The following is a 27,531-nucleotide window of genomic DNA, read 5'->3' as shown; positions in this document are numbered from 1 at the left end:
GGGGGGGCACTGTTAAACTGCAGAGTGAATGTACATTTATCACGTGAGGTATTGTCTTACAGAGAATGAAGACCAAGCAGAACAGGTTCAAAGGCCTATAAAGAAATACACCACTGAGCTAAAGCTTGATTTTTCTGATTACCTGCCATAACCAAGTACCACAGGCCGGGAAGCTTAAAACAAGTGTCCATTAGCCTGCAGTTCTGGAAGACAGCAGTCTAAGTTTGACAGGTCAGGAGCATCATGTCCAGGAGAAGCCTCTCTTGTCACTTCCTAGCTGTGGCTTCTGGAGATTTGCACCTTGGGAGCACCATCCCATTCTCTGTGGGATCACGTGGACTACCCTTCATTCTTATGCTTCACGTTTCTTCTTAGAAGGGTGCCAGTCATACAGACTAAAGCCCCTTTTGACACAGGGTGGAGTGGGGGGACAGGCACATGACCTTGATTACGTCTGCAAAGGGACTCTGTTTCAAAAGAAGGCATGCAGAGGATTTAAGACTTTGACACAGCTTTTGGTGATGACATCATTCCACTAATAACTGTGTAGGGAAGAACAAGCAGGAGGGCCTAGAGGATAATTTACTTTTATAACCAGGGTCCACGCAGCATAAATTTTAGTTATTTGGAGAACTTGACATACCCCTATCAGAAAACCCAGGGGTTTTTTATGTACATGAGCCAAGCCATTTTCAGTTGGGTTTTAGCACTTCAGAACTTAGGGAGAAAATATTTTTACCTATTCAGTGTTACTGGGCCATCATTAGCCAAGTATTAATCCCAGTTTGTTAAAGTCATTAGCTACACTGTCCCAACTAGCTCTAGGACATTGTTATTTCTGATGATATGCCACCAATCACTTAATGTAGATTAAGTAGGTTTTGGGTTTTAATACGCTGGCTGAGGACTGGGCCGAGGGGGTGGTCTCTTTGTGCTTTGTACCATGCTAACTGACCATTAGCTTGACAAGTTAATTTGACAAGTTATCCACTTACCCAAACCAAATTTCATCTTTCCTGATCTCATCATGTGTCTGACCAGCAAATATAAATTATATATATATATATACATATATATATACACACACATATGTGTATGTATGTGTGTATATATACACACACACGTATATATTTATTTATTTAATTTGACACAAATAAAGCAGCCCTTTCTTTCTTCCCACTTCCCCAGATAGATAGAGGAAACATTTACTGCACATGGCTGGCTATTAAGGAATCCACTGGTTGTGTAAGTTTTCCAGGAAGACATGAACAAATGTCTATTTAACCAAGAGAGAGCAAAGATGGCACCCCGAGGAACCATTGGTCTTACGAAGGCCATTTCCAGAAGTGTCATCAAAAGGCCATTTTAGGTGGGGAAACATGGAAAGTTGCTCCTGGAGCTCCGGAACAATTTGCAGGCCACGCCACTATGGCGTCTCCTCACTTCCTGCATTGTTTCCTGCCTGCGCACTTTGTGGGATGGTCTTGTGAATGCCCTGTTTACCCAGCTTCCTGAGTCCATGAAGGGCTTCCTCTCTCCAGGATGGAGTCTTCCCATTTGGAGAAAACAGTCCCCCCCCACACACACACACACACACTAGTGCTTGGTCTTTCCCCAAGATTTGCTAGTTTTTCTCTTTTCAGGCTGCTCCAGAACTTGGCTTTCTGTCAGCTTTCATTTTCCCAGCTTCTAATTGCTAGCATCTTGGGGATTTTTTGTTCTTTCAAAGAATCTAGCATTTTGCAACCCATGATAACCTGTCCAGTTATGCAAGATTTTGCAAAAACAACTGAGACTGGGGGCAATTCTTACTGACTGGGCTGTATAGTGGATAAGCATTTAACACATCATGGCTACCCATAGCCCTATCCCTACCAGGGTATAACCAGAACACCTTCCAGAAAACCCAGTGAATCTGAGTTCCAGTGAGAGTGAAGCATGGCACCCTCATTTAGGATGTGGCAATTGAGCGAAACTGACATGAAGTAATTTTACAGCATTTGCTTTGCTTCAGCTGCATTCCTTCAGACAAAGATCATTTCTCCCTGCCTTTCTCACGGCGCAAGGTTCTGAGCCCTTGCGTCTCTCCCCCTGTGCCTTTGGAGTGCTTGCTCATCTTTATCTGCAGTATCTAAGGGCAGTGTGGTTCAGGGACAAACCTGTGGGTAATCAATATGGGAGCCTTATTTATCCCTCCCCTTCAGCTCTGCTCTTGGAGCTGCAACTACTGTTACAAGTGGCCTTTGAGCTAAGTAAATTTAAAGATGTCAAGCTGCTGGCTGCTGTTCCTTTATATACATGGTCCGAGTGTACCCTTCACTGGGAGGCATTTATACCATACTTCCAAGTGTGTCAGAAGTGAAGCAAGGACAATAGATACTGTTTCTCTTACCAGTCTCTTCTCTGCCTGGCATCCTAGGATTGTGGGGCAGTGGAGAGTTGGCTGTCCTACAAAAGGATGCAGTATGTTTGGTAGTCAGTATACTGATGCCATATTCTTTATCACAGCCAACTTTAGTGTGAGTCCAAGAAATGTCTAGTTTGACGCCTGTACTTTAGCTTGTGGCAGAGTCAAGAGAAATGTTGAGGTAATTTTGCATTCTTTTTCAACTGTTGTGGGAAACACGTTTGCTTTAGCCTTCTGTCATTCTGTCCTGCTTTAAATGAAGTAGTCATGTGTGACTTTCAGTGCTGGACTTGTACACATTCAGTGTCTAATGACTCTGGGGAGTGTGTGTGTGTGTGTGTGTGTGTGTGTGTGTCTGTCTGTCTGTCTATCTTTGTGTATCTGTGTGTCTTAAGATTTCTGTTTGCTTTATTTTAAGTGCAACATATGTATAGCTGTTTGAAAAATAACTGCCTGGTCTTCTCCCATGCCACAACTGTGCAATTTTCTTTTTGTTACTAATTTTCTATTTAATGTTAAACTTCTAAATTGCTTTCCTTCTTATGTTTCTTATAGGATACAATTCCACCCATACCTGTTTTCCAAGACAATATATAATATTTCTCTTCTATTTCTGCTAGTCCCTCCCCCCTTTTTTTTCCTATCACCAAACACTTTCATTAAGGGAAAATTATATTGCCTGTTTATGCTTTATATATTCAACCAATACACATGGAATATTTATATGTGATATACAAAGAAAACTGTGCTAAAAAGTAAAAAAAAAAAATAGTGAGTCTGTTCTTTCTCAATGTTTTGCAATGTAGGGCCACATTAATATTTTAATTAAAAAGCAATCCAGGTTGCTGTCATTTGTATACTGTCATTTGTATTTGGAGTCAGGATGGAGAAGCCATGACACAGAAGCCATGATGGGATAATGTGTATTGTCTTCTGTGGTGTAGGTATTTTTGGCAGTTGTATAGCTGAGGGTACCAAGAATGTCACAGAGCTCCTCATTGACTATATTAGAACTTGAGGCCACATCTCCATAGTTGTAACTCTCTGCCTCTGTCTGTTATAACCAAGTTTTCCTTATGGTAAATCATAACAAAAGGCAGCAAAAGAAATACATTATATATTGTAGTGAAAGAGGAAAACAGTTTAAAAGATAATCATGATGGTTTCATCAATCCAGAGATGAAAGCTATTTTCTAGCCAGACAGTGATAGTGCATGCCTTTAGCCCCAGCACTCAGGAGGCAGGGGCAGGTGGATCTCTTAAATCCAAGGCCAGCCTGATCCACAGAGCAAGTCCCAGGACAAGATTACTCACAGAGAAAAACAAAGTCAAAACAAAACAAACAAAACCCTAACTACCTTCTGTGGTCAAGTTGTCTTTGCTTCAGGACTTATGTGTTACTCAGTGAATGGCACTTTGAGATCAGTTCAGTGATGTACACTTTAAAAACACCCTTGGTTCTCTTTCCAGCACACGTTATTTCTCTCTCACATAGTAGTATTGGGCAACACTGATTTGGGCCCAAGCATCTATAACTGTAGCCTGAAGAGCTGCAGTACAGTCATTTGTGAAATGGTGTTATGATATGCGTGAACACTAGTGTGCTATGTGCGCTCGTGAAGCTTGATGGCCAATTGGGATAGAATTGGTTCTAAACTGTAATAAATCCATGCAGCAAGTCAAAGTCTCTGTAGCGCTTTTGTTTAGAAGAGAGGCTATGTATTTTTCACAGACCATATGCCCCACCCACCCAATGGGCATCTTTGCTGTTTTTAGCGAGGTAGTTTAATGTTCATTTTCTGTGTACCTTTTATTTCTAGCTGAATTTGGTAGGAACAGTACTGAGTTCATATAGGAGAGTTGGTGAGGATGGTTTTGAGATTAGTGAGAAGATTTATCAGTTCTAAAATCTGGAAGGAAATTACCAATTTCATTTGAATTTGAAGGATGGATTCATCTTTTGAAAAAGAAGTGTGGCGTGGTGCTTTGTAGCACAGTCTCTGTGATATTGTCCCATCAGCTCACCTGCTGCAAGACAGCCGGGCTGGCTACCCCTGAGAAAGAACACACAACAAGGAGCTGGCTTCTGCTATGTATCCCAGGCTGCAGACGGTGGGCTGAAGTCACTGACCTCCCCAGTTCGGAAACATGAACTTGAGGGTCTCCTTTCCCTGTCTTCTGAATTCACGAGCAAGCCGCTGGCTCTCCGTAGCAGACACCTGGGACTGCTTTTCTCAGAAGTTTAATTGAGCATTTAAGGCTCCTTCAGAGAAGCCATTTGTCTTAAATCTCTGCTGGCCTCTAGAAAGCCCGGCTCTCATCAGTCATCCATACTAATTTTTAAGCATACAGCAAAGTAAATTAAAAGGCATGTCTCTCTTTGCTAATCCTAGGCATCAACTTTTTCATGAATCCTGATAATAAAATCTTGCTTTTGCTATTTCATTCTACAGTTGTTTTGACAGAATCGCTAGCCAAGATGTGTTCCCTTTCTCTGGAAGGCAGGCGACTCCGGGCCCTTCCCACCCTTGATTTCTGTTGTTCTCACATAGGTTTGCACGAAACATCTGTTTCTGCTGGTCGGGGCTCTTCACAGCCTGCCTGGGTTTCTGTGTTCCCTGAAGGCTGCCTTGTTCAGCTGGACACTCCCTCTGTATTTATGCTTTATTTGTTCAGGATTGTGCACACAAGATTTTTATTTAGTACTAAGGTGGGTTAGTACGGGAATTCCTCATATCCCTGAAAGGACTGTTCCCTTCACAGTAGATCTGGCATCTTATACATTTTTCATAGGTCTTGTGTGGTGAAGGTCACACGGGGGCATGCTATGAATATTGGTAAGTTGCGTTCTTGATTTGATCTCTTCCTTTGAGCTACGCTTGTCTTTCCTGTGATCAGCTGGCCTTCCGCACCCAGGGCTTCAGTTGTATCTGACCTTCAGGTCCTGCAGTTTGTTTTCTTGCCAAGCATTTTCCTTCCGGAAACTCTGGCTTTGTGTCTAGCTGGGTACGGCACGGTTCCCTGTGCTGTGTGTGTGCCACCCCTTGCAGCCGAGCGGCACAAGCAGATGGGGCAGTTATCTGAGTTTGTCTCAGACAACTGAAATGGAAACTGGAATGCCCTTATATATGCTTAATATTTTCATGTCCTAGACCAGTTTTGTGGAAACTGAAAATTGTCAGCATGAAACATAAAGTCTTAGGAAATCTGTTTGAACTTGATTGCTTAGTTTAATTTTTCATGTCTTGTATCTCATTTTTGGATCCTTACTATTTCTTTTATTAAATAGAGAAACTATTACCAATTGAATTATTTATGGTAATGGGGAATTCAGAAAGAGCATGGGTAAATCACTCCTCCTATGTTACTTTAGGCCTTATTCATTAACAAACCTTTCTGTTAAATGGAATGTCACGTCTACTCTCCTTACCCTCCTCTGTCCAACCACACAGTTAATGAGCTAAAGCAAATTTTAGGAAATCCCTTTTCCTGAGGAGCCCTTGACAAAATAAAGCAAGAGAAAAGGTAGCTAGAAAACTCCATTCTCAGTCATCTGTGTGCCTGTTGGGGTAGCGTAGGGGTGTTACGGTGGTGTGGGGCGGGTAGGGGTGTGAGCGTAAGGCTGTAGAGGTAGCATATAGCACATGCAGGAGGAAGATACATTTGTGTTTGTGCATTAGGGCTTTTTTTATTTTCCCCGTAGTTTAGTTCCCATGAAATCGACCCATGGATGATTCCTTTTACACTTTGAGGCTAGTTGTACTTCCTCTCTCCAGCATATTTTATGGGGCATCTGATCCCAAGGTAGGCCATATGACTTCTCTCTGAATGTCATCAGCATCCGTCCTAGAGACATGAGCAGTGGCACTCTGCCCTTTCTCCATCTAAAGCATGCAAACTCAAAAGTGGAATTGCTTTGAACCTGTCTATGCTCGGTGACCCGTTTCTGTAATTGTCAACATGCGTGGCCTTTCACCTCCAAAGCAAACTTCCTGCCCTGTGTCTTTGCTACTTGCTAGCTGTGTAACCCCGAGTAGACTCACTCTGCTCCTGAGTTTCACGTGGACAAAGTAGAACCAAAACCCACCTATTCAAAGACTGCTGTGAGGATTAAATTACAAGACACTCACTCAGTAGTCTGTGCACAAAAATAAGAGAAAAATATGACATATGCTTTAATCCCCTGAATTAACTCACTAGGTAATCAGCTTGTCGTGTTTTTTTTTTTTCCTTAATTTATCCTCATTTCAGGCTCTCTGTCCTTCTTGCTGTCTGTAACCACTGACATAGTCATACCATTTCTCATCTTGTTCTTAAGGAGCACTCCTGAGTTTGGACATAAACCATTCTCCTGTATCCATGAGCAATGGTTGGCTTTTTCAAAGGTATCTTTTTCTGTTAACACTATAAATATATTGGGTTTTAATATGCCCATTGCCTATTTATAACAATAAAGCAATAAATGATGTTTTAACAGTGTCCGTAGTGTATTCCAAGTCTAGAATGAGCACCGCCAGTATTTAAATGTTTGAAATGCCAAGTGTTTAAGGTAACATATCAACCGTGATCGCCATCTGTTGGTGGTGCCTGGTGTAGACTCCCGTTTCCTAAGCTCTCCTGTAACTGGGAAGAGGGGATGGCAAGTGCGGAAGGGAAGGGACGTGTGCACACCTTTGCACACACACAACGCTCACGTCCTGTAAAAGCTGCACTGCCGCTTAGACCTAGGACTTTAGGTGGTTTTAATTTTCTCAACCTAATAATCTGTGTTCTAATCCCAGGAGTATGTTGCTTTTGTGATTAAGATAAACCAGAGGGGGCATAATTTTGAAAGGAGAAAGCTATGAGGACAGCAGATAATTTTTTAATTAAAACTAAAGTGTGTTTGGTTTTATTCATAAGCAGAAATGGGTGAGAGAGGAGTAAAGATATATTGCAAACCAAAAAGCTTTAGGACATTCTGAGCAGTTCTTCAGCCATGTCCACTGGAGCGAGGAGGTCTAAAAGGGAATTCTGACCTGTTATCCTCTCCCTTTGAAATTCTAATTATTCTGTAGTCACATCTCTTAATTACGCTTTATCCTTTTTCTGCCAGTGCTTCCTCTGGAGTGGATTAGCTCCTCTTAGCAAAGAGTATTATAAGCAGGGGGAGTGAGGGCTGTGGTTGGAGCCTGGTTACTTTGAAGTTGGATAAAACCTAAAGAATCAACATAGACACACTGGCTTCACCACAGCCCTCCACCTTGCATTCTTGGGTGTGTCCTGCTTGGTGTTCTCAGAGTGTGAGTTTACCCAGTACAGTGTACATCTCTTCCTTAATAATTTTTTTAAAAAAATTGCAAATGGGAATAAGGGTAGCTGAAAATTTTTATTCCTTTATGAATTTGTACCCAAACATCTGTTAATCTTGTGGGCTCTGGTGATTGACAGTACATTTCGATTAGGTTCTAATTACCTGTAACACCCCACCCTTACCACCCCCCTTATTAAGTCTTATTGCAGGTAAAGCTGTCAGGGCAGTGGTGAGCATTTGGCGTTGTGCTCTGAGCATAGCTTCTGAGTGGACAGCATGGAGATGTTTAATGAAAGCGAAACCCTTTAACACCCCTCAGTGGCTCCCGATAATCACCTGGCCGTGTGCAGGAGCCAGCGGACCGGAACTTCACGGACAGTGAAAACCCTCTTAACTCTCTGTGAAATCACAGTCTTTCAGTCCCCCAAGCTGATTGAAAGCTACAATGGGAAGTAAAACTGGTAAATTTCAGAAATGCCTCCTCTGTTCCTTTGCTCCTTGTCAGTCTCGAACCATGTGTTTGTTTCATCCTAAAAGTAAATACTGCTCGGCCTTGGGGAAAAAAACAAACAAACAAACAAACTGAGAGTCAGTGCTGAGATGGAGGCAACTGTCTGGTCCTCCCAACTCCTGTCATAGCTGAGCTTATGAAGGACAAACTGCTTCTCACAATCACTTCACAGACAGGTTGCAGTGAAAACTTACAGACTGTGCATTTTTTTGAACTTTGGAAATTTAAGCAAACTCCATAGGTTTAAACCATGACCTTGATTGTTTGTTTTTACCATTCACAAAAAATGGGAGTGGGAACCAATAAAACACATAACATACATAACACATCACATGCAACCTCATCGTCTCATGCATCGTGGCATGACTCTAAGAGCGTAAGTAGGACTGGTAACTGTAATCCCCTTTATTATTTCTTCAGTGAATCAGTGAGACAATTAGGGCTGGCTTCTGGGAAAAAAGATTTGCCCAGGTCCTCCGGGATCAAGGTGGGTAAGCTGAGGTAATGGGTAGGTGGCATGGGCATGTCTAATGGGGTGCTTGAGGGAGATTTATGCAGCAGATGGGTCCTCTTAGAAGGACCAGTGGTGTGGAGGCTGGGAGACTTTTTGGTGCTTTTTAAATAAGTCTAGACAGTATAGGGAGTTTTGGAAGCATCCGAGACAAAACTCAGCAGGGTTACTGTCTACATTCAGAATGCCTGCATTGACACAGTCCCTGGTAACCTGAGCTTGACAGAAACAGGAGAGTAAAGTGCTATTGAATAAAGATACAAGAAGGAGATGGAACATGTTTTTGGGATGCTTTTGAGACTTTAGACTTTAGACAGTGATGGGCACAAGGCAATTTCTAACCAATACTTGATATCCTTGATGTCTATTCTCAAAAGATAGGAAAGAGAAATAGCATTAATTAGAGCTATATCTCTGGATAAATGTTCAAATAAAGATGGTCAAGGGTCAAATATTAAATTTAAGGAGGGAGTAAAGAAGCAGAATGGTCCAGGCACGCTGAACTGGCCACGGAAATGGAATGAGAGGCGCCCCTGTGGGTACCGTCTCCCACAGTGAGAAGAAACACACACAGCATAGGTGTGAGGGTGAGCTTCAATGTCACAGGCAGCAGAGAATGAAGAGCACAGGGATGTGGTGTGGCCAGCATGTTAGCCTCTTCACTTCTCTACATCTGTATGTCTTTGCCATCACAAAGTGTTCAGAGCAGGAGCTGAGGACACAGTGCCAACCCCCGACCTCCTAAATGTCCTACCCGTGGGTTCTTAGAGACCTCAGGCATAGTATCCTAACTTCAGTGACTGTTACCTTACTCGAAGCTGGAGTCATACCAGCAGTTCCTGCTTTTGGAAGTATGTGATAGAATCTAAGAAATGCTTCTGTTGACAACTGCCCGTGAGAGAATGAATGCTGGGAATAGGGAAGCATGTGACCTTGGAAGAGAATGACTGCCAAAGGGCCATCTTCATTCATGTCTGCCCTTCTTTGTTTTTAGCGTTTGTGCTTCTTTACATCTTTTTCTGTAAACCTAGTGATCAGTAGTAATGCCATTACGAGTATGCAGGGTTTCTTCGGGGAATTGAAGGTGTTTGTGCTGCATTATGCCTCTTGGATGTAATTATCATTTGACCCTTACATTCTCCTTACTTTCATGCCTAGTTAGAACTCACTTGACTACATGATTATACAGAGTGTAAGGAGGGGACTTAAATGGACAAGAGAGGTGGCTTACACCATTTGGTTCTTTCAGACAAAAGTATTTCAGCCGCTTTCACGTACAAGTATAAGTATAGAATATTCAGAGTGGTGTAAAATGTAATGTAGAACCCTTTGATTGCCTAACACGCCTAAAACACTTGAGCTTCTCGTCCTCCGTGCCTCAGTGTACTTGTGACATGCTAGACAACTGCTCAACCACCCAGCCACCTCCTCCACAAGAAGACTCTTTTTTTTTTAAATCCTCAAAAGGCAATCATGAGAAAGGCATAAAAGAATATGTCTTAAAACATGTAAATTAACCATCAGGAAAATGGAATTGTAGAACTTGGTATGTATATGTGAGGAAACTTCGGCCCCAGATTCAGGAAGCATCTCCTGCACGTTTCTCCAAAGTTTACCTTGAATTTAAAATTTTAAATACTATTTTTCAAAGTTTCCTGAGTGTTTAGAAATCAAGTCAGGTTGTAGTGCTTTTCCTTGGGGTCTGCACTGAGAGGGTATGCGTGGGGTTAGTATTCTGTCTGTGTTTGTAAATGATATTTAATCTTTAGCAGCACTGCCCTAAATCAGAACATTGGGCATTTTTCCTCTCCCCAGTTTCCATGACACCTTAAGGAATTTAACCCCATTTCTCGTGAACACGATCATATAACAAGTGATTAATCCCAGTTGGCTGGTCCGTACGTAGTCTCCACAGCCTATCGCACACACATGTACATGCAAACACTTGACACCTGAACAGTTATTACTGAGTTAGAAGTGGCATTTTTTTAAATAATATTGTGACTTTTTAATTTTCCATTTGTTTTGAGAATTTTCTTTTTTTAAGATTTATTTGTGTTATTTATATAAGTACACTGTAGCTGTCTTTAGACACACCAGAAGAAGGCGTCAGATCCCGTTTCAGATGGGTGTGAGCTATCATGTGTTTGCTGGGAATTGAACTCATGACCTCTGGAAGAGCAATCAGTGCTCTTAACCACTAAGCCTAAGCCATCTCTCCAGCTTAGAAGTGATATTAGTAATATTTATAAATATAGAAGTCTTTGGCAAAAGAAGAAAAACCCCTGTCTTTTGCCATTAAGTTTGATAAGCATAATAAATATACACCTGTCACCCAGCCTGCAACCACGCAGCACTCTTCCCTGAGCCGGAATGAATAGAATAATACAACAGATGTCTCACTGTCTATATTTCATAAAAAGCCGTGTGGGTCATAGAACTTTAATAGATCGGTGGCCTTGTATTTGGCTTTGTAGTTGGCCATAGACATGATGTTACCAGAAGGGGAAAATTTTTTTGTATAGAGTGTTTCGTTCATTTTTTTTTTTCCTGAAGATTGTCACGAAAGTACCTGTTCTTCAAAGCTAAACATCAAACTTAATACAGAGCTTCAAAGGGAAGCCTGGCCATTCCATTTTTTTTTTTTTTTTTAAAGTTTAAAGTTCAGAATTCGCCTTGCATTTCCCCTCAGTAAAGAATATTTTGTACTTTAAAGTTTGCAGATGTTTGAAAGAAAATTGTGTGTTCTTTGGGCTTAGACATGAATAACAGCTCCTTGTAACGTCTTCTCTTCCCTTTTTTCTCAGATATGGGAAGATCGTTTCCACAAAGGCGATTTTGGATAAGGCAACCAACAAGTGCAAAGGTACGTTGCTGTGGACTCAGTCTTGGCTGTAGACAGACGATGCAACGGCACCCAGTTTGTCTCTTGCACAATGTCTGCATATTGCTTACGTTTGTTTTGTCCCTGGTTGAATTTGGCCAGAAACCCAACAACTCACAGTTTGCCAGAATTCTACCAGATTTGGCACCGGTGGAGTTAACCCGCAAACTACGAGTTGGCTTTCAGCCCCTGCCTTTAAAAGGGGGAGCAGAGCTGTAGAATAGCTTTTCTTTCCTGAGCCCGGGGAGATTAGAGCTGCTTACTGAAGACCATTGGACTGTACTAAAGAACTGAAAAGATTACATATTGTGTAAATTGGCTCTATTAATTAGAATAGAGTAGTTTTAAGCAGTACTTAATTACATGTTTCAATACTCCCGATTGTTCTCTGCTGAATGCCTGTTGACAATATTGGCAGCGGGGAGGAGAGACCCATTTTCACTGACCAAATTGTACCGGGGAGAGAGGGTCATGTGCCCCTTTGAAATATACTGCTGCATTAATTTGATGCACTGACCTTCAGTTTTCCATGCAATTAGGATGAGCTCATCCAGCTCCTTGAGCTGGGAGTGCAAGCGGCTGGAGCAGGGCAGCGCAGATGCTCTCTGTGCCTCTGACTTTTAATGATCCAGCATCTTAACAATAGGCATGTGATTTCTAGGAAAATGGAAGAATGGAGTCAGCTGACTTTGAATCTAACTACTGACCCTGGGAATTGAAGCAAGGTTGACAGAAATAGGCAGAGAAGGCAGATCTGCTCATTAATTAGACCCTAGTTCTTCAAGTAGTGGTGATGGCCCATTGGCTTAGCATTGAAAAAGGCAGGGAACATAAATGGAGCCTATGGTGAGGCCTCCGCTTGTAAGCCGGTCCTTCCCTTTAATCTAGACTTGAAGTGGTCCATTGTACTCTTTCTTCTTCAAAGTGCCTGGATTTAAAGGAGCTATTGTGGCAAATATCTAAGCCCATGTTTAATCAACATGGCATATTAAGGCAGTTTTGCCTTAGGACAGTGAATAGAGTGTGCTTTATGTAGAATGGTACCCAATAAATATTTAAAATGAATTAAACCAGAGAGAGTCAAATGTGTGCGGAAGTGCATGCACTTAGCTGCCAAGATTAGTCTTACTTAACATCAATAAATGATTTGGGCAATCAGAGAGACACACACAAATGCAAACAAACAAACAAAAACTGTCCTTTGGTTTTATGGAGAAAAATAGGCTCTTGCCAAGCCCAAAGAAGGAAGCTGATCTCAAAGTGAACCTCAGACTGGGAGAGAAATAACAGAGGATACATGGTTTTAGCCCACCCTACCTCTCTCCCTTTCTTCCTCACCCCAAAGGAATCTGATGAAGCAGCTCAGAATGCTGAAAAGCCAGAGCTGCCACCGTAAGTAGCGAAGAACCCCTCCTCCCACTTAAACTCTCCAGCACATGCTACACTGAAGGACATCGCTGTTCTCCTCTCCAGTGGCTGCAGTTTTCCTGGAAGCCAGAATTCTACCCCAATGCTCAGTGTGGTCTAGGCACGGGCCTGAGTAAAAAGAAACGACAGCTAATCTCAACACTACCATATGCAAAACTACAGGATTGCAAAGTGTCCATAGATATAAAGTAGAGAGATTAATGAGGCTTCTAAATAAAAGTAAAGGTAATTCAGAACTGACATTCAATCCAACAAGTAGTCTGGACACCTCCCATTAGCAGGTCTTGGGAGACACTGCCCTGCATGGGGTCAAGCATGATCCCTTCCAGGATTCTCAGTCTCACTAGCCCCGGGCAGTTTCCATCAGCTGTGTAGGGGTATGGCATATGGATAAGAGGAGAAGGTAATCCAGGGTGGGTTTATAGACTCATGTAGGCCAGGATGAGTTTGTGGGATGAGGGAGTAATGTTGAGACAAATGAGAAGTAACAGTTTGGTTTGTAATAAAGCCAGATAACATGCTACCCATGGTAACTTGCTATGGTTTGGTATATGTACATGTATATGTGCATACAGTTTTTTCACTTATAGTTGTAGTGAATACAGAAAATTACTATAAGTGAGAAACACTATATTATATATAATTTTTAGAGATTAAATACATTCAAGAAATTCACATATGACCCAAGACATAGGTCAGGTCTTCCTGACCTTAGAAGGTCAGGAAACTTTCACAAACTTATTTGAGGGGGCTTCTCTTTTGGACAAAGTTAAGCTAAAGAAAATAAGCCTGCTTAAGGTATGTTAGTTATTGAAGATTCAGTTGTTATTTTATGTTTCAGTTTTGGTCAAAACTTAGCAAACACATAGGTTTTAAGTGCTTACCACAAGTGGGGCAGTGGTGGCACATGCCTTTAATCCCAGCACTTGGCAGATGGATTTCTGAGTTCGAGGCCAGCCTGGTCTACAGAGTGAGTTTCAGGACAGCCAGGGCTACACAGACCAAAACAAAACAAAACAAAACAAAATGCTTACCACATAGGTAGATCAGGACAGAGAAATTTAACTTACAAAGAATTGACCAGGAAACTGGTATATAGATGAGAGGGGAGCTTATTACATACATTAATTAGCACATAAGGAAAAGTGGATGAGGATCAACTAAACTGATAAAGTGAGGACAGAGACTTCATTTTATCACCAACAAGCCTGTGTCTGAAGGAAGCCAAGGCAGAAATGGAAAGCACAGCTCTGCCTGTATCCAGCCATCTCACACTGGGGGCAGACTTCAGTAAGCAAGATAAGCATGACAGTTGGTGGTCTTTAAGACCTGGTGATTTATCTCCCGGGAGCATCATCCAGCAAACCTGCATGTTACTTAGTAAGCCTTGCCTTCAGAGATAGCGATACCCCGGTTTATATAATGAAATCTAACCAGTCCTATAGCCCCTCTATAAACTTTTATGGGTCTTTCGTTGAAAGTAGCACAGGTGAATGGAAAGCACATCGTTTAGTGCTTACCTGTTGTGCTTACCTTCAAAAAATAGCTATGAATTCTTAGAGTAGACTTCAACAGAGACCGGAAGCACACACTAGCGATAACTGAATGCAACAGTTGTGTGTTTCTCTTATTAAGTCAATACAAGGAATGGTTCTATTACATGAGCAGACTGCAACCTCAAGTACAATAAATAGCATTATAGTAGAAATGTTCTGCTTTTTGTAGTGTATTGGCAGTGGCAGAGTTGGTGGTAGAAGTGTCCATCAGTAGGTGTTGCATCATTTCGGTGTAATGGGGTGTCCGTGAATAATCCCCAGATATTGTGTTGTGTGAGAAAGACAGATACACAGCTTGCCTGATGACCCAGAATGATGCATATTAGCATAAGCCCTAAACATGTTCAACCTTCCTTTTAACTTGGCAGTTGAGGGGCACTCTGCTGTGACTAGGATCAGCTGCCGCATCTCCCTTCCCAACCTGCCTGCTTCTGTATTGGATAAATCCAGGGAAGCCCCTCTCAACCCAATTCTAAGTAATGCAAAGAAGCCACTGCTCACCGCAGCTTCTGCATCTGTCTCTCCTGAAACAGCCACTTCTGCAGTTGATAATCTTCCATTTCTGCTTACCTGGTGAAGAAGCGACTTTTGAGGCTAGTGCTGCAGCAGCGTGGCTGTCGAGTGCTCTATTTGGCTTCGTTGCTCTATACTTGTCCCTCTGATACCAGCACAACACTCTCAAAACTACTGTTCCTTCATGAATTCTGAGTATCAGTGCTAGGCCTGGATCCTCCTCTTCACAGCCTTCTAAATAGTGCCATTCTTTTTCAAATTACACTTATTAAAATTAATTTTAGAGCCAAGTGTGGAGTACTCATGAGGCTGACGAGCAGTGAAGGTCCAAGGTAGGCTTGGCCACATAACAAGACCTTGCCTCAAACAAAAACTTCAAAATTTTAATTAAATACATTATATCATATATATATATATATACATATATATATGTGTGTATATATATATACATATATATATATACATAGATATATATACACATACACACATACATGTATGTACAAATATGATAGAGATTTGTACTACACAAAAATAAAACTTCATAAATGACATGAGTTCAGAAAAAAGCTGATATTTGGACGAGTATTCTTCCAATTGTACTAAATATACTTAGGTGTTCCTCGGTATGTGAAGAGTCGCTGCATGTGATGAAAATGGATTATCTATTTTCAGACAGAGACTTCTGATGCATTTACAAGGTCATGGGGCTGTTTGCTTCTTCCTGTGACTGTCTTTCTCCCTAGTCTGCACTGCTAGGTGCCATACATGTATATATTTTGCAGTTCTGCCAACCTCAGCCCTCTGCCTCCTAATTTCCTGTTTTAATTTATTGTGGCCTGGGAACAGAGATAATAAGCTCATTAGCAGTGTTTGGGAAATCACAAGCAAATGAGCTCAGTAGAGTGACCTTTCTTAGGTGGGTATATGGACCACTATATTGTATGCTATCTTTAGACTATATGCAGAGATGGATGGAATAACTGTTTTGGGTATCTTAAGGTATTTTCATTATCTCCTTGAATTTGAAAGGAGCTACTGTTATTTTAGGTAAATGAGTACTTTTGCCTAGGTACTAAAATTTAGGTTATATTTGAGTATCAAATATTTATACTTATTTTAACTATTTTAACTGGTAAAGCTAATGGATAGCCTATAGAATATATAATGTTTGTTGTAGTCTTTAAAACTTTGTCTGAAATTGTCATTACACCCCTAAGACCCTTTTTTTTTTTTACCTGAAAAGCAACTTAAACGTTAGGCTTTTTTTTCCCCCGACTCTCAGACATCTGAGAAGATCTTTAAGAGGACAAAGACCCCTCCCCCAAACATTGTCACACACTTTTAAGAGATGTTTTGAAGGACCTGAGGAAGCCACTGCACCGGGGCTGTGGGTACCTATGTTCCCGCAGGACACCTCTGCTTCTGTTGCCTGTATTAGAACTAAAATGAAGTCCTTTTTTTTTTTTAAACACCCTATATAATTAAAAAGTAGTGACCTAAGAAGAGTGTCTTTTGCATTTCAGGTTATGGTTTTGTTGACTTTGACAGTCCTGCAGCAGCCCAGAAAGCTGTCTCCGCCCTGAAGGCAAATGGAGTTCAGGCTCAGATGGCAAAGGTGAGTGGAGGCCTGTGCTCCTGAAGGTCACTGTTCATCCCTCTAAAAGCTGAGATGCACCAGGGAACTCTCAGCAGTGACACAAAGGCTTTCTTCCTCATTGTCCAAAAGAGGACTGATTCATATTCTAAAGACGAATTGACAAATGTATACATTTTATATTCTATTTAACCCAATATGTAAATCCAGAAATAGCACCTGATTTTGGTGGGTAATCAAAATTCCAGAAGGCTTTCAGATCTATAGTTTTCTTAAAATAGAACTTTACAGTTCTCTCCCCAAGGATTTAATCTATTGTAGGCAGGCCTCAAAGAGAAGGTAATAGAATATGTATCTCTCAAAACCAGAATGGAAAGCCGTCCGAAGGGAAGAAGGAAACCAACGAAAAGGAGAGAGAAGGAATGCTGAGGGTAAATAAGAACAAAATGTCATAGACATATTCTGTCACAGAGAAACCCATTTCTTTGTATGATAATCAGGAAATTAATAAGGTAATTGGGAGAGGGAATTGGAAGATGACTGACGATAAAGTCGCAAACATAGGGACTTGGGTTCAGATCCCTTGCAGGCATGTAAGAAGCTGGGGAGTGCTCTGTGCTGCACAGGGAATAGGAAGAGGTCATGGGTCTGCTAGCCAGCCAGTCTAGCTGAATTGGTGAACTCCAGGTTCAATGAAAGATCTTGTCCGAAAGTAAGGTGCAGAGCAAGGCATATAATGTAAACCTCTGGCCTCCATACATAGATTAAAGATAGAAATTGGCAAGTAAAGATAGAAAAGGTAGTTGTGCACAGAATGTCATATTTTGAAGGGATATATAACTGGCTCACACATGGATTTATACAGCTAAGAGATTGGGTACAGATGTATGCCATGGATGCTGCTTTACATGATTTTTACGTGATTATTTGTGTAATTTGAATCTATCCTTCAGTATTTTCATATAGACTTTATTCAAGACTTGTTTCTGGTGAACTTTTATCAGCCTAGCTGAGGAATATTGCTGAAATACTTCTCCAAGTGAAGAGTGTGCCTAAGTGATCAAGGACTATAAAATGGAGGCCATATGCTTCATGCTTCAGAGGCACTCTAGCACAGTGTGCATGGGTTTTAATTACTGTAAGACAGAATGCTTTACCTGAGTTGTGTTCTCTTGCTAGTTTCCTAGCAAGGTTAAAAACCTAAAGAAACTCTATCTCAAAAACAAACAAACAACAACAGCAAAAGCCATAGAATCCAAAATGTCATCCCTTAGAAATGTGAAGGGATTGACTGGACCAGTCTGTCTCCTTTCACCTCAGATTCATCAACAGAGTCAGGGTGCTTCTGGTGAGATGGCTCAGCCAATAAACGTGCTCACTGCTAGGCCCAATAACGTGGGCTCAATCCCTGGAACCAATATGGTAGATGGGAAGAACTCATATAACTTCCCCTCTGATATCAGTAAGCACACTGTAGCACGTGTGTGCAAATCTATCCACATGTATAAAATGCCTGAAGCCTTGGGTATTTGATAAATTTGGAAGAGTTAGTTTGGCATGATCAAAATCACTGATCCAGTATAGTTACCATTCCAAAGTGTTCACCTCCAACCTGCATTCAGTGAGCCTTTGTTTTCTCTATGAGGTAGGGTCTCACATAACCCAAGCTGCTCTCGTACTCCCTGTGTAGCTGAGGACGACCATGAACTTCAGAATCTTTACCTCCTCCTCCTGAGTTCTGGGATTAAAGACATAAACCACTCTCTATAGCTTTCCAGTAAGCATGTTTTTATTAAAGAGAAGTAAGAATCAAGAGGCAACCCTTGAAGCACCATGCATCTCTTACATGCCATGTTCAGGAGCAGGAATTTCATTACACACTAAACCCATCTCAGAGTCATATTAACTAAACCAATACTTAACTTACGTCCTGGTGTTCATAAACCAAATGTAAGCATGGGCGATATACCTGGTACCTAAAGTACATTAATGAAGATAATTAAGGTGTGTTTGTTGTTTTTTTTTTTTTTTAACTTTCCCTGCACCAGTTGTCATGGCAAATATTTCAAGCCTAAAATTTGGCAGTATGTTATTTCAAGTCTTTCAAAAGAGCAATAGTTTTCTATTATCAGGCTTTCTGAAGTACAGAGGAAAATCATTGAGTACTGTCCTTGGCTACTTCTGAATAGTAACACATGCTCACTCCCTGATGCTACTCTCTGAGGAACATTCACATGGGCAGGAGAGAAGGCTTAAGGGAGTTTAGGGACTGTAAGGAGGACATATATCACCTGCAAGGACCTGAGAGATAACGTAGCTGCTCAGAGTTCTACAGCTGCCAACATGGAGGTACTTTGAATACAAGCATCAACACAGATAAAGTTTTAAGAATTCATAAAAGGGATTCCTTTTCTAAAGTAGTCTTTTCCTTCTAATCCTCATGGTCTGGCACTAAGATGGCCTATGGGTCTTCTTCACCTCCAGAATAGAAATTTAGAAAAACAGAAACTGAAAGTAGAAAGCATCCTGGTTTTCAGATGATTGCCCCATCCACTGAGCAATGTCCATTTTGATGTTGAAAGCCTATGAGAGAGTAATAAGCAAGTGTGACCACAGAGAGCCTGCTTTGCTTTCTGATTTGCAGCACATTTACTCTGGCCCTGCAGTCAGCACAGGACTAGACATGGGCAAGAGGGCCTTAGCCAGAAAACCACAATGCTGCCCTTCACTCTCCATCCTAAGTCACTCTGCAAATCTCCCCCTTTCTCTCTATTAGATAATATCCAGAACAATTCCCATGGCTTCTGCAGTTATTCCCCTTTCAGAGAGTCTGGTCTCTTGATTTTTCACACCATAAAATACAACATCTCTTTCAGTACATTTACAGCTATTCCTCTCTATTCATGTTGCCCAACCTCATTCGATGTGATATTTAAATAAGGGCTTATTAGGGGGAAAGCCTTACTATGTTTCAGAAGCAGTATAATGTGGGGGCATGCATAGAGATATCACAAACAGCCCAGAGCCCTACCAAATGTTGGCTGTTGCTGGTTCTAAGGGAGAGGGCATCACAGCCTACATTGCAATTAGTTGCTGGCAACTATTTCGACAATTTGGTGATCTGGAAGCAGCATTTTGAAGGTTTCCATCCCAACAATCATTAATTATGTGCATATGTAGACCGACATGTGATAAATGGGCATAGTTACATTGTAGCTCAATCTAATTACATTTTAGAAGATTGGTTGGGGTTGTCATTAGTGTATAATGTATTATAATCTTTCTTACTAAAATAACACAAAATATTTTAACATTTGATTAACATTTGAAGCTAAATACCTGATTTTCAAGAAGAGATTGTTAATGTATGATGTATAGTGCTTATAATTTAAAGATATGCTCTTATTTCATAGAAATTCTGAGTATCAAACCACAGTGGTGAAGTTTCCCTACCCCTGAGTCAGGCATGTTTGCAGTGTGTTTTTACCCAGTCTCTCTCAGCTCCTTAGCTGTGTTTTTTAACCCCTTCAGAGTTGGAGCAATAGCAAATATGGGAAGGTTTATTGGCCTCTCAGTGATTTAGTCTGGTGTTGACTTCTTTCCTGGGTAACACATTGATGCTCTTTCTCATAAAGTACTCTTGGGAGTTTTTCTGAGCTCTTTACCCAATCTACCACCCATCCCCCAAACAGCCATCAGCTTTGCTCTGATGAACTGTCTCTCCCTACCTCCTAGACAGCCTTCCGAGAGGAATCAAATTCACACCAGGACCACTCTGTGTGGCCGCTTCTTTTGGGTATTTGAGTGGTCTTACACATAGCCCAGGGTGACTTTTAATCCGTAATTCTTCCCCTCTGGCTCCTGAGTGCTAGGATTATTCAGTGTATTTGCCAAGCCAGCTTCCACTGAGTCCTAGCTTCCATCTGCCTCTGCCAGCCATCAGGAAGAGAGTAATTACTTCCCAGCCATTCTGGTAGGCCCTTTCAATCAGCTTGCTCCTTTCCCATTGTTCGGCTTTTGAGTCACGCATAGACCCATTGTACACTGCAAGCTGGTGGGATACAGATCAAGCTTTGTGTCAGGTCTGCCAACAGCCCTGTTGCTCGGCTGGTAACAAGAGGGTAGCAGACCACATGTGGAGGCTCAGAACACGGCTGCATTTCTCTCCAAGTGAATGTCATTCTCAGCCTCTGTCCCTTTTAGACGGATAAGAGCTGGATGTGCACATCCTAATCCAATTCACAGCTAGATTCTTGCAGGTTTTCTCTAAAGTTGTTTGGTTTCTTCCTGTGGATCCTTGGAGCACCAACACGCATTGTTGAAACTGAGTTAGAAAGAAGCCTGTTTTATCAACCTATTGAAAACGCAGAAGCCTTTATAGAGTAGTCCCCTACATACATTCTAGCACCTGTATTACTAAGGAGCATAGTAGTTTAAATAATCTCTCTGTTTGGTGGAAATCTTTACCATTCACTTATTCAGAAGAGGATTGAGTGTGGATTGACTATCTAGGTCATATCAGTGATGCACTCTGAATGCCAGCCCCATTCAAGGACTGCATGGCTTTATTCTGCAAGCTGGGGGGTGGGGGGTGGGGGGCGGGGCATGATTCTCCGTCATCTATGGAGAGGACAAGTGCACAATTTCAGGGATGCTGGCTGTGTGCCATCATTCTGCAGAATATAGATTTCAGTACCTGGTTTCTTCTTTTCTTATTATTTTTAAAGTTATAAATTAATGTTTTAAATGCCAGCAGCTCTCTTGTTCTTCTACCATAAAATTGTGGGTTTGAGTATCTGATTAATTAACTTAATTCTCTTATGCTGATGCAGTCAAGGATTACCTTGAGTACATCTTTTGGGGAGTGGGTTTTTTATGAAGGAAGTTTAAGTCTGGCTGTGTGGTTGTGTTATCAGGGACCAATCACTGTTTATTCTGTTCTTGCAAATGAATTGGGATGCTGCTGGGTATTAAAAGCCCACATGGTAAAGTCTTTCCCTCTTGTGTGATTTGAAGCAGTGAAGCAGGGGTGGGGTGGTGGAGATGTGATGTTGCTGATAACACTGGGTTCTGGGGTAGGTGTATGAGGAGTCCACAGACACTTAAAACCAGATTTCACAACTGTAAATTGAGAACACTGAGGTAGCTGTTTCCCTTAACTCCATAGCCTTGCTCAGTAACTGCCATGTGGTGGGCATGAAGTGCTTGCTTTATTGATTTTAAAATATCAACTAATTAAGAGAAAGGCTTTATTCCAAGGGAGGACAGAGTCTGGGAACTCAGAAAAAAAAAATGCTTGGAAATTATGTGTGTAGAGCAATACCTTGATGAAACTTAACAGACAGAAATGGCCTTGGGCCTTCTGGAAAGCCTCTGTATGTGGAACACAGCATATGTTTTAAATACGTGTCTTCTTCTCAAAGGACTCAGATTCTAAGCCAGCTGTGCTGATGGCTCATGCCTGGAGTCTCAGCGTGTGGGAAGTTGAGGAAGGAGAATTGCTATAGTTTAAGGCCAGCCTGAGCTACGTACTAAGTTCCAGTCTAGCCTGGCATACACAGATGGGAGACCCTGACTCTTTAAGAAAAAGAGAAATCAGATTCTATTAAAAGACACAGAGATAACTGGCTTAAAAGATGTAAGGCACGGCTTTGAGGATGATCCCTGTGATAGAGTGACTTACTTCTACAGGCCTTTCTGTGTCCCCTCCTGAGGTTGGATAGGGGGTCAGCGGAACCTCAGGGGTGGCAGCCTTGGCACTTTCTCAACAAACAAGCAGGCAAATGAGCAGGAAATCAGTTCCCCTCACTGAGAGGCCCACCGTGCTCTGAGCAGTCAGCAGTCACCCCACCCGTCAGCGGCGATCTGCTGGTGGGTGAACCTATTCAGTACAAGAGAAAACAGATGTCTGCTCTTTCTGCCAAGTCCCTCTCTTGCATTTTAGGAACCATTCCACAAGCACAGGGAGGGTTTGTTAATTTCTTTCAGATGGTGACTGAGTGCTTTACATGGGGTGGGACCTCCTGGCCTGGCTTTTCTACTCAAGTGAGCATTACTGCCATTTATCCCCTCCCAGCCAGTGTGGAACCTCTTTTTCCAAGTGCTAGAAAAGCTCCTAAACCTCATCTGTGCCTGGGACATAAAGAGGCCCTTCGCACCCACTGCTCTTGGCTACCTGTCATTGACAGCATAACTTTTTCAGGGATCATAATTTATTATTTAGACATAATGAAACAGTTAGGGTTGTGACTGATTTTTAAAGAGACTAAATTAATCTTCATTCAAAACACCACCAATTACTATAAATACTTTATGTCCTGTTCCCTATGAATATATACAGTAATGAGACTTCATGGATGTTTAAAGGATTGGATTGGGGGAGGGAGGGAGGGAGCTGACTGATGTATCCAGCCTGAGGTTTCATCCCAGTCTTTTGTGTTGTAAGTTTCAAATTACTGCAAGATTGTGGGTAGTGTTTGTAGGACAGGTCAACCACATAGACAGAAAGAATACATAATACTAGCTGTAATGGTCATCCCAGATGAGGAAAGTTAACTGAGGAGGTTGTTGCTATGGGAAACAAATACCAGCAATCTTAACAGGCCTAGGACGGGAGTCAGTGGAACAGTGCCTGCCTAGAAATAGGAAATATTTACATATATTGTATGTTGCTCTGTCAGAGTGAATGAACCCTCTCCATTCAGGTTTTAGCAGTTTTAATATTTGGTTTTTCCCCCCATTGGTCAACCTTCAAGTTAAATTAAAACTCTACAAAGTGTATAGCTGCCTATTTATCCCAGAAGCAACTAAAATACACATTAGACAGTTCTCCTACCTACCTTGTCAACCCCCTTTTTAAAAAAGGCCGGAATGTGTAACAAATTCTGTGAGCATGCTTGAATATGAGCCACTGAAATCTTTATAACCTAATTTCAAAAGTATAAAGAATTTTAGTATGCGTGTCTCATGTAGCATATTCAGGTCATTACAGCATATCTTTGCCTGAAAGGTGTGCTTTCATGACCTTTAAGTAGCCAGTTCCTGCCTTAGTATGAAACTAAGCATGGTTTAGGAATCTTAATCCTATCCCTCCCCTACTGTGATGCCTCAAGCTTTCTTCTTCTGCAGAGTGTGGCTGTCAGGTGACAGTCCCTCCTCCATTCTGACCCGGTCCACCTCTAGGGAAGGAGACTGCTCAAAACACAGTGTTTGTCTCCCTCAAGTATCACTTATTTAATAGTGTCAGGATATCAAGCTTGTCTCTCTCAGAGTTCAGATTGCTATAGACTAGTTATAAGGTTTAGCTGCCTTGTTGAATGGTCAGAGATATTGAGATAAGGTCTCACACGATAGCCTAGGCTAGCCTAGAACTAACTCTGCAGCTCCAGGTGCCCTTCCCCTTACAGCAGTTTTCCTGTTTCAGTCTCTGTGAGTGTCAGGCTCATAAGCACAAACTCTAAGATAGAGCACAGGGCTTCAAGGAAGCTTTGTAGCTAAGGCTGTAATGGTCATGTCCTTCAACGTCAGCACTCCTGGAGTGGAAAAAGTCTACCACAGTAACTGACAAAGTAAAGCCAAACCCCGTAGGGAACACCTAACAGTCTGGCTCAGTGTTTTCACTTTAGCTTGTTCTTGGTGCCCTGTGTTCTCTACAGATGTACTCTCTCATCTTTATGAGAGCCCCCTCCGTCCTCCCACCCTGATGTGTACCTATCAAACCTTCTCCACATATGTTCCCTGTTGCCTCGGTTGAGCTGTAAACTGTTAGAAGATGGGATTTGGGTGACAGTCTCGGATACACGGCATGCGTTGGAAAAGCCCCTTTTCTATGAAGTTGTTTTCAAGGAGCAGTGACTCAACTTGTGTAGGGTTCCACAGTAACAAAGCTTCAGAGACTTGGAAGGGAGGATCCAACATGAGAGGGCTCATGGAGGAACTATGCGGTTTGCTGTGAGAGGCAGCACCTGAAGTAGAAAGAAAGGGACAGGCTTCCCCTCTTTACCCACCTCAGGAGCGTATGAAAACTTTAAAACCCCCAAAGCTAGCTTTACCGTCTTTCCTTGAATTTGGAACACTATACGCATGATTGCCCCACATCTGTTAAACAACTCAGCATGTTTTCAGCATTAAAGATGTACTTCGTCTAATTGGCAGTAAGGTGTTTTTGTTCAGCCTTGAGTTAACCAGTAGCAGCACAGTAAAGGCTTAATCTCAGCCGAAGCAAAGGTTGGGGCAGTGGCGATTGCCCTGTGAATGGGTAATGAGGGAATTGTTACTATTGACCATTTTGAGATTTTTTTTTTTCATTTTTTTTATTGGACCTGCCCATAACATAGTCTAAGAACCTGTGTTCAGGTTCCTCTGGACTCAGAGCCAGTGTTCTCCACCTTTGGCCTGTTTGTACATGGCCTTCTTTCATATCTGGGCCAGGAAGTTCTAAGTATATGTTGCCTATATTTCTGTCTCTGTTAACTTTAGCTCTTGAGAATACCAGGACATATGTCATTCTGTGGGAAACTAAATTACTTCACTTGTTCACCCGTCCATGTCTGTGTTGATGTATGTAGTACCAGGGATCAAGCCCAGGATCACACCCAGGATCACGCCCCACAGGGCTCTCACAGTGAGCTGAAGCTCAGCTCCAGATTATCCTAAATCTTAAACAGACAAATAGAGCACAAAAGGTCGGTGTGTGTTGTTACTTGAAAATTATATGAAAGGGCCAATTTCATTTCAGGCTTAATTAATGCTAAGATACATTACAAAGACTGTGTGAGGCAAACATGCATAATGCTTCACTTATATTTTTAGAACGTTATGTACTCCAGAAATTGAGGAAGCCATGATGAGGATGTTACTCTGTTGCCAAAGGCTAAGATATCAATTAATGACTTTACCAATAGCACTCATTAAAGAGAAACCAACTCCTATGCTTTAATGTGTAGTGATAAAATTGGAGGACTGGGGATACAGTTCTGTGGTACGACACTTGCCTAGAAAGCACAAGGCCCTGGGTTTATCTTCAAAACTAGATGCAAGGGAAATATCAGATCAAAGGAAAGTCTCAAGTGAAGGCTGGGCCAGCCTCCCTTGCAGAGGTAAATGTTGACTTAGTCGGGAAGTACTCTTGTTGTCAGGTAGGCTTTCCCGGGAGACTTGAACACCATACTCTTCATATGCACACAACAAGGTTACTGCTCATCAGGAAATCCAGTCGCATGTCTGTCCAGCTGAGACCACCAAAGAAGGCTGAGTGGGAAACGATCCGATGAGAGTCACTTCTCAGACTTCATGGGCATGTTAATCAACTGAGCATTCTGTTAAAATACAGCTTCTGGTTCTGCAGGTGCAGTGTGGGCCTGAGGTTCTACATTTCTTATCCGGTACTCAGCAGGTGCAGGCCACTGACCTATGGGCAGATGACATACTATATAATCTCTAAGAATTTATTTGCAATTATAGGTAATTCACATATGATAATTTTATGATATATTCTATGTAGAAAATATATAATGCTTACTATAGAAAGATAGGACAAAAGAGAAGTACCTTTGTATTTCCATTATCTGAGCTCTGCAGGCCAGCTGGATACCAGGGAAAGATTGATGCTCCCATCTCAAGCTTGAGGCTGCACAAAAGCAAAATGCCTTCTTCACTGGGGACCCCAGTGTTTACTCCTAAGTCTCCTGACTCTCCCCACTCTGCCCTGCCCCCCTCGAGGATGAAATGATTATATGACCCTTTGTAGAACAGAGATTAACCAAACCTGCCCTCCTCAGCTATTCTCGATTCTGAGAATGGTTCTGCCCATGCTATTCGTTTGCTAAGGCTTATAGTTTCTAGTTTAGGTTAGAAGCTGACTTTTTCTCCCTAGTAACCACTATTTAAAATAGAATAGTAGCCAAGTGCTGGTCGCACACACCTTTAATCCTAGCACCCAGGAGGCAGAGACAGGTGGATCTCTGAATTCGAGGCCAGCCTGAATTCTAGGACAACCAGGGCTACAGAGAGAAACCCTGCCTCCAAAAAATAAAAAACGTGGAGCCAGATATGGTAGTGTAGATATCACTAATCCCAGGTCTCAGAAAGCTGAGGCTGGGATCATGGTGTTAGTGAGGCCATGTATCAGAAAAGAGAAAAGAAGAAAAGAAAAAATAAAATGGTGGTGATTCTACCATGGGGCAGCGAAGGGAAGTTGTACCTAGCCTACACTGGACTCTACAGGGTTGGTCCAAATCTTCCTTCACAGATTTCTAAGTTGAATTATTAGCAGTAATAGAACCACAAACATGAAATGGACTTCTGAAAACAGCAGAGGTTAGTTAATTTTGGAATCACTGCATTCTGTTAGGAGTGTCAGTTTCTGAGAGCATCCTCCCCAAGTGTCACTTCCACAGCGGCTGAGAATGACACTGGGGACCGTGTCAGGCCTGTGCAGGTTGTTCAAGACTCAGACCAATTTTCAGATGTCCAGGGTGACTTGAGTGTTCCATCCACACCCAGCCTTACTACGTAGTACTTAAAGGACCTGCAGAGCCAGTGGCTGAATGAAAAGGTGCTACTTACTGTGAGTGCCTCCCTTCTGCTGGAAAGTGACAGCCTTTCTGTTCTGCCTTAGCAACAGGAACAAGATCCCACCAACCTGTACATTTCTAACCTGCCGCTGTCCATGGATGAGCAAGAACTTGAAAATATGCTCAAACCCTTTGGACAAGTTATTTCTACAAGGGTCCTACGTGATTCCAGTGGTACGAGCCGTGGTGTTGGCTTTGCCAGGTGAGTGGGCTGCTCTGTCCTTATTAAGTGTAGTAAACTTGCTACGTCTCCCTAGGAA

At 42.0% G+C, this 27,531-nt stretch overlaps 1 protein-coding gene across 6 annotated transcripts in view; it reads left to right on the top strand.

Annotated features, from left to right (window-relative positions):
• Positions 1 to 27,531, top strand: part of Rbms1 (RNA binding motif single stranded interacting protein 1) — a 217,436-nt gene that overhangs the window by 161,436 nt on the left and 28,469 nt on the right. For all 6 annotated transcript variants that reach the window (XM_031370383.1, XM_031370382.1, XM_031370384.1 and 3 more), the window contains exons 3-5: positions 11,530 to 11,588; positions 16,627 to 16,718; positions 27,316 to 27,473. In XM_031370383.1, the coding sequence (XP_031226243.1) occupies positions 11,530 to 11,588; positions 16,627 to 16,718; positions 27,316 to 27,473 (309 nt within the window). The remainder of the gene's footprint in view (positions 1 to 11,529; positions 11,589 to 16,626; positions 16,719 to 27,315; positions 27,474 to 27,531) is intronic.

The sequence above is a fragment of the Mastomys coucha genome, unplaced genomic scaffold (assembly GCF_008632895.1).
Source record: "Mastomys coucha isolate ucsf_1 unplaced genomic scaffold, UCSF_Mcou_1 pScaffold15, whole genome shotgun sequence".
Taxonomy (NCBI): Eukaryota; Metazoa; Chordata; class Mammalia; order Rodentia; family Muridae; genus Mastomys; species Mastomys coucha.
Note: the sequence above shows the minus strand (reverse complement) of the source record. Positions and strands in the feature narration are given on the sequence as shown.